This window comes from Diachasma alloeum, unplaced genomic scaffold, assembly GCF_001412515.2.
Source record: "Diachasma alloeum isolate Michigan unplaced genomic scaffold, Dall2.0 Dall_scaffold_00185, whole genome shotgun sequence".
In the NCBI taxonomy this organism is placed as follows: Eukaryota; Metazoa; Arthropoda; class Insecta; order Hymenoptera; family Braconidae; genus Diachasma; species Diachasma alloeum.
Genome location: NW_021680351.1, coordinates 962,978 through 970,085, shown reverse-complemented (window position 1 = coordinate 970,085; position 7,108 = coordinate 962,978). Strand labels below are relative to the sequence as shown.

Genomic DNA, 7,108 nt, shown 5'->3' with positions numbered 1-7,108 from the left:
AAAGCCCCCCCCGGGTTGGCGAGCGGAGCGAGCAGGGGGCGAAGCCCCCTAGTGATTAATATAAGTGAATTATAATTCTGAAGTTTTTACTTTCTGATATCTAATTTAAAACATCGCATCTTTGCACTCATTTCAATAGAAATATTGGACTAATGATGTGTTCACCTTAGCTACACAAGCGTAGGATCATTTACCTCAGTTCCACTGAAATTTCAATAAATGTCATTATTGAAAATTCACAAATTGTTGTAGTTTGTAGAAATTCAGGGAAATAAATTCTTGCAGAATAGAGTACTGGATATCCACCCTTTCGTTTCGATTGGAAATTCAAAATAATATACATTATTCTGGAAAGAGATTCAATGTTCACAAAAAGCGGCTGCTTTACGTGACCGGAATCATTACAATTGCTATTCCGATACTTTGACGTTTATCGATTTTCGAAGACCTATTTGTGGCTCGGAGCACGGCGAGGGGAGAGTCGATGTCCAATTATTCATCCCCCCCATTTCGAATTTTGTGTTGAGGAAAAAATAAGGCCGTCACGGGTAACTCCGCGAATGACCCCCATCATGGAATTAAGGATATTGAAGTACTTCGTTCAAGTTGGCAATTTTTTTTCAAGCAAGATTTCAATTTTATCGGAAATTTTGCCATCCCCATACTTTTTTGGATTTTTCATTGTTGAATACATTTTTTCGGAAAGTTCTTCAATGAATATTGTGACCCTTTTATATTGATCTATATATTATACTAAAATATTTTATATTTTTCGATAGAAAACACGTTTTTCTTAACCCTTAAGTGCCCTCAGCTCTCCCCCGTGTGTTTTACGATATCGAGGAAAAAAAATAGAACAAAAAAAAATTATTCCACGTTCACTTTGGACCGAAAAAAAGATGCTGATGTATTCCACATATTTGAAAGTAGGAATGCAAATTTTCCTGGCTGTTTCATTCACGAAGTTTTTGTGTGAAAAGAAAAAAAAATATAGAAAAATCGGGGATTCCCTCATCGTGCGATCACTTAAGGGTGTTTTCAATTCAAAAATACAAGACCCGAAATTAAAGAGTGTCGGTATCTACCGGGGATTCCCGAAACTGCGCCCCCACAGAGTAAGTTCAGTCGATAAGTGCAGGATGGACAAGTTATGTAAGTCGACACAACACTCCCTCGTATTTACCCAGAAATCGCCCCCTAACACCCCCGTAAAAAATCCGAAAGCCCCCAAACCCACAATGAATGGTTCGCCCATCGATCCCCATAATTTTCGTGACCCTCAAGGTCACATCGGCTGCACCGAGCCTTCAATTGCGTTCACTGCAGCTCGGTGCAGTCGATATTGTCCTGCCGTTGCGCAATAGCCACTGTGAAATTGAAAAAGGAAATGACAGGATGAGCAAAGCTCGACGTCAAGACTTAAAAACACATTCGGGTTCATTATAAAGTGATAAAATAGACTGGAAGGTGGGGATTTACGCTATCGGTTGTCACTATCGAGTGGACATGTGTGGTAATGGCTTTTTGTTGAACAGTCAGCTATTGAAATTAATTCCACCATTAGCTATTGCTAGCTTTAAATGCAGTATCTTGGATTGTTGATAACATTGATTTTGACACTATTAGCATCAGTATAATGTCGTGCTCGATGGAGAATGCTATTTATTTCCTGCAATACAAGATGATGACGATTGAATATTATTGTCTAGGCTGCTGCTGGTGCTGCTCGGCACTGAGGCCAAGGTACAAGAGACTGGTTGACAATATTTTTCCGGTTAATCCGCAGGTAATTTTGGAGTTTGAGGATGTTTTTTCTGTTAAAAAATTGGTGTCACCTTTTTTGTCAGCAAAATAGCTCCCCAGGGATAACCTTAAGCCTGGGAACAACTATAATCTTTGCTTAAAGCGTAGCAACGCGCTCGAAATCGAATGTCACTCGACAAAAATAGAGAATAAACTTGACGTCGTGCACTAGTAAAATAATGATTTCCCGTTGCAGGATGGACTGGTCAAAAATAACATGGAGAAATTGATTTTCTACTCGCTGAGTAGTCCCGAGAAATTAGACAGAATAGGTGAATATTTATTTCAACGGGCTTCCAGGGATATCTATAGGCGACGAAATGGCTTTGTTATAATCGCCATGGAGGCCATGGATAAATTGCTGGTTGCCTGTCACGCCCAAACGTTGAACTTGTTCGTTGAGAGTTTTTTAAAGATGATACAGAAACTCCTGGAGTCGACGGATCCTCAGCTCCAGATAATGGCGACCCAATCTGTGAGTTGATGTCATTTTAGGGGAGATCGCACTGGAATTTCGAAATCGTTGGTCTTTGATTCTCCATTTTTTTTCGGTTTTTTAAATTTCGAATTACGAATTTTTCTCATTACATCCCAGCAAACAGTATGTCGACAATTTGTCGACAAATTGTCGATGTCGTGTTAAATTTTAGATGGCAGTGACAGAAATTGTTTTCTGGGATCTAAATAAATGACTCGAAAAATCTGAAATCACTTTCACTTGATTCATGATGTACTTGAACATCACTAATTTTTCCAATTTTTCACCTCAGCCAATTTTGAGAAACAAAAAAGCTCATATCTGTGAACCAAAATTTGAGTCATTCGATTGAGAATTGCGCCATGAGGCCATTTTCTTATGAATGGAGACTGTAATCGTTCAATTTTAGGTTTCGAATTTTTTCTTCAATTGTTCGCCCATAAATCGATGGAATTGAATTTTTTTTTCTAATATAGACATTGCTGAGTGCTATCCATCGACATTGATTAAAATTCAATCCATATATTATATTTTTTACATTTTTAAATTGTTTAAAAATTCGGTTGTCCTACCGTAACTCCGTAACAGTTTGTACATTAAAAACTGCTGGAGTCAACTCGCCAGCTCGATAAAATTTATTATTTATTTATTATTTATTTATTTATTTATTTAATGAAGCTCCCTACAACTTTGAAATTTCCTTGCGATCTCCTGTTACAGAGGCATGTCACTGATGAACACGTAGTTAACATTCTCCGACGAATGATACTAATCACGAACACTCCGGCTTCTTCATCCCATTTGCTATGGTTTTTAATGATCTCCTAGTGCAGATTATCATTGTACAATTTAATCGAAAGCTCCAAAAACTTTTGTCTTCCGACAGTTTGTCAGATTTGCCAACATCGAGGAGGACACGCCGTCTTATCACACACGTTACGATTTCTTTGTATCAAAGTTCTCTGCAATGTGCCACGCCAACCACGACGACTTGGCAATACGCAAGCAGATTCGACTCGCCGGCATACAGGGGCTGCAGGGTGTCGTGAGAAAAACATTGAGCGATGATCTTGTGGAGAATATTTGGGAATCTGTTCACATGGATAAGATTGTACCGTCTTTGCTGTACAATATGCAGAATTCGAGGTAAAATTGATTATCATTTTTGGAAAATTTATTTTGCTTTTGAGTGATTATTTTACCAAACATTCATTTGTGATTTATGATAACATGTTGCTCCGACGATTATTCATTTTTCCTAAATTTATCATTTTCTACAAGAACTTGGATTAATTTTTTAATTTTTATAATTATTCAGGGAGTTTACTCAAGGTTTTAACTAACATAATCATCTTCTAGAGGAATATAATTGGCATAATTGAAACCTAATGAGAATTGCCTGGGAATAAACTTGACTGGAGAAATACGATAGCGAAAAAATGAATACTTTTCTCAAGTAAATGGATATTTGGCAAAAATTTGTAATCGTTTAAATTTAAGTTTCCAATTTATTGTTTTTCAACGATCCCTCAAAAAATTACATTATAGAATTAATAACGAAAAATCTTGATGACATTTTAATTGATGATAGTACGATATCATGAAAAAAAAAAAATAGAAGAGGAGAATAGTGAAATAAGAATGAAAAATTGTCTCTCATCCAACCTTTTTAATTACGAAATTGTTCACAGATATGTTGATAAAGAAGGTACAACACCAGACAGTCCAACTGAGGAGCGCTCCGACCCTCCCCAGTTTGCAGAGACCTGCATGCGGGAATTAGTGGGGCGTGCATCATTCGGTCACATTCGCTGTGTCATCAGGCCCGTTCTGAGGCACTTGGACAATCATCAATTATGGGTTCCCAATTATTTCGCCATTCACACCTTTAGGATAATTATGTTTTCAATCCAAGTGAGTAGCCTTCACGCATGCACCAAAAATAATTCATAGATTCATTCTAAATCATATTAATAATTCCTACGGATGAATTTCACAGCTTCGCTACGCGTTTTTTTAAATCGAAAATGTGCAACTATTTTTTTCTGTGTGAATTTCTCTGTGACAATTCATCTGTTTTATTCACAAATTTAATTTATTTATTTTATTTATTTTATTTATTTTATTTTATTTATTTTATTTATTTTATCTATTTTATTTATTTTATTTATTTTATTTATTTTATTTATTTTATTTATTTTACTTATTTTATTTATTTTAATGATCCCTCGAAATTGTAATTTACTTCGAAAAAAAACTAGAATTTTCCAGGAAAATTTAAACTTCTGTAGAAAATTCTAGAATGTCCTAGAATTCCGATAGATAGAGCCACTGTCGATAAGGAACCACAAGGACTTATTCCCTAATCCCCCCCCTCCACAATAAAAACAGACGTACCTACGTCATAAAACTCAGAAAAATAGACCCGCTAAATTACTCCAAAAGTAATGCCCCCAATCTTCTTCTTCCAGTCCCAATACTCGTACACAGTAGTCGAGGCCCTGATGACGCACCTCGACGAGAACTCCAAGTCCTCCCCGAAGATTCGTACGAGCATCGCCGACACGCTCTCCAAGATAATCTCCATCGCCGCCGGCGAGAGTGTCGGCCCCTCAGTCCTGGAGATAATAAACTCCCTGCTGTCGCACCTGCGCATATCAGTGACCCGAAATCAGCAGTCGAGCCCAGACGAGCAGCTGTACCAGGAGGCCCTGATAAACGCCCTGGGCGAGTTCGCCAATCACCTCCCAGATTACCAGAAGATCGAGATCATGATGTTCATAATGAGCAAGGTCCCTTACAGCCAGCCCGACCGCCTGGTCTCAGTGGCGAAGGGGGACGTGCTCCTCCAGAGTATTCTCCTGAAATCCCTCTTGAAAGTCGGCTCGAAATACCAGACAATCCACCTGAACACGACGTTCCCCCCCAGCTTCCTGGACCCCCTCTTACGAATGTCCTTAGCAGCTGACGCTGAGATGCGTCTGCTGGTGCAGAAGATCTTCCACACGCTGATAGATCGTCACCACAACATCGACAAGCTGGCGAAACCGTCGATAAAGCCCTTGGAACTGGACCTGGCGATCGAGAAATCCTCTCGTCCAGACGTCATCTTCATCAGGAAGCACGGACCCGAGATCTACCTAGCCCTCTACGAGTCCCTGGAGTTCCCTGGCAATACAGTTGAGAACATTGAAGCCATCTACACGACCCTGGCTCTTCTGATTGTCGAACTAGCCTCGGAAGACACTGTCCTAGAGCAGCTGAGACTTGTCCTGAGTCTCCAGGACTTGGCACTCACCAGCAGTCAGATCAGCAGTGCCCTCAAGTTCAATCTTCACGCCGTTGTCATCAGTCTCCTCATGATGATAGCTCATGTCTGCAGTATTGGGAGCTTGATGGAGTACAGCATGAAGATCGTGGAGATCAGGAGGAGGGAGGCTGCGCATCTGCTGCCTGAGCTGAGGGGGCAGTATGCGGGGGAGTTCCAGAGGGTGACTGGAGGGGTTCTGGTGGATCAGGCGGTGGTTACTGAGTGCCTGAAGACTGCTGGCTTGGATACCATCAAGTTGCAGCAGGGCTCGGGCTACAGTAGCTCTTCGCTGCAGCATAGGCACTCGTGGGTGGACAGCGCTGGGAGGAACTCCATTGCTGACATCAATGCTGGGAATACTGAGTTGGACAGTGGGGGCAGCTCACCAGGGGTCTCCAGGAAATTTGTGGAGGAGCTCACCTTCGAGAGCATGAAGAAAATTCTCACTGAGAGCAATAATAATCTGGGAGTTGAGGAGGAGAGGAGGGCGCAGCTGTCTGAGTACTTCAGGAATGCCACGTTCCAGGATTTGGTCTCCAAGACGCAGCCTAAGGGGGACGTACTCCAGAGCAAGTTGTCTGATATCTTTAATTCTCTCACGATGGAGGGGAGAAATGTGGCGGTGCAGAGTGGACAGGTGGAGAACAAGGTCAATGTGCCCAGTTATGAGGTGCATTTTCCAGAGTTGTTTGTTTATTGAGGGCGGGGAGACAGTATTTTCGAGGGAGGGACAGGTTTTTTCTTATTTAAGGCAGTTATTTCAGCAGGGAAGTGGTAAAACGTGATGGCAGAGGGAGGAGTTGAGGAGTGGATTTTTTTTATCTTGTTGACTGGGGAATTCTCTCGATAATTAAGGGTTTTGAGGGAAAATGTCAGGTGTTTTCCGTGGGGAATTGTGGTGATTAGAAAAATTGTAAATACTAGTTTTTGATGGGAAAGAGGAAAATTAATTTTCGATATTTTTGATGATTGCATTCCAGAGAATGAGGGAATCTAGGGATCTAGGGGGAGATGGAGAGACGACTCTTGGATTGCATTTATAGAATAATGAAATGTTTGAAGGAGAAAGATTCAGAGGACATTTTTGCCACGAATTTCATTGACTCCTGATATTTTTCTTTCGAGTCACAAATTTCAGGGATGAAACCGTAATTAATCAGAATAATACGATCGATTCGTCATGTTTTACTAATTCGCTGACAATGTCTTCTTTTTTTTATTCTGCAATTTATGCACAATTCCAAGGTATTTTTGTATCAATACCGTTATGTTGATATTTGATGCGGTATTACGCTCAACACAGCAGATCATGCTATTTGTTCATTGTTTATTTTTGTGCTGAAGTATTGTGAGGCAATAAAGTTTATTGGAGAAATTATCAACGAATGCTTTTAACTTTCAATCCTCACCAACTCTTGGCGTAACCCAGGACTCACGACGAGGACGTAGTTGGTGGAGAGTGCCAAACAAAAAATATATAATTTTTTTTTATTAATTACGTATATTCGAATTTAATC

The 7,108-nt window shown here is 40.1% G+C and overlaps 1 protein-coding gene across 5 annotated transcripts in view; it reads left to right on the top strand.

The window, feature by feature from the left end:
• The window catches only part of LOC107048085 (protein EFR3 homolog cmp44E), a 10,022-nt gene extending 3,049 nt beyond the window's left edge, over positions 1-6,973 (top strand). For 2 of the 5 annotated variants that reach the window (XM_015271059.1, XM_015271063.1), the window contains exons 2-6: positions 1,710-1,786; positions 2,000-2,278; positions 3,168-3,427; positions 3,973-4,195; positions 4,753-6,973. In XM_015271059.1, coding sequence (XP_015126545.1) covers positions 1,710-1,786; positions 2,000-2,278; positions 3,168-3,427; positions 3,973-4,195; positions 4,753-6,291 — 2,378 coding nt within the window. In that variant the 3' untranslated portion in view covers positions 6,292-6,973. The other 3 variants (XM_015271060.1, XM_015271062.1, XM_015271061.1) reach the window with 3 other exon arrangements.
• Positions 6,974-7,108: the final 135 nt, after the last annotated feature.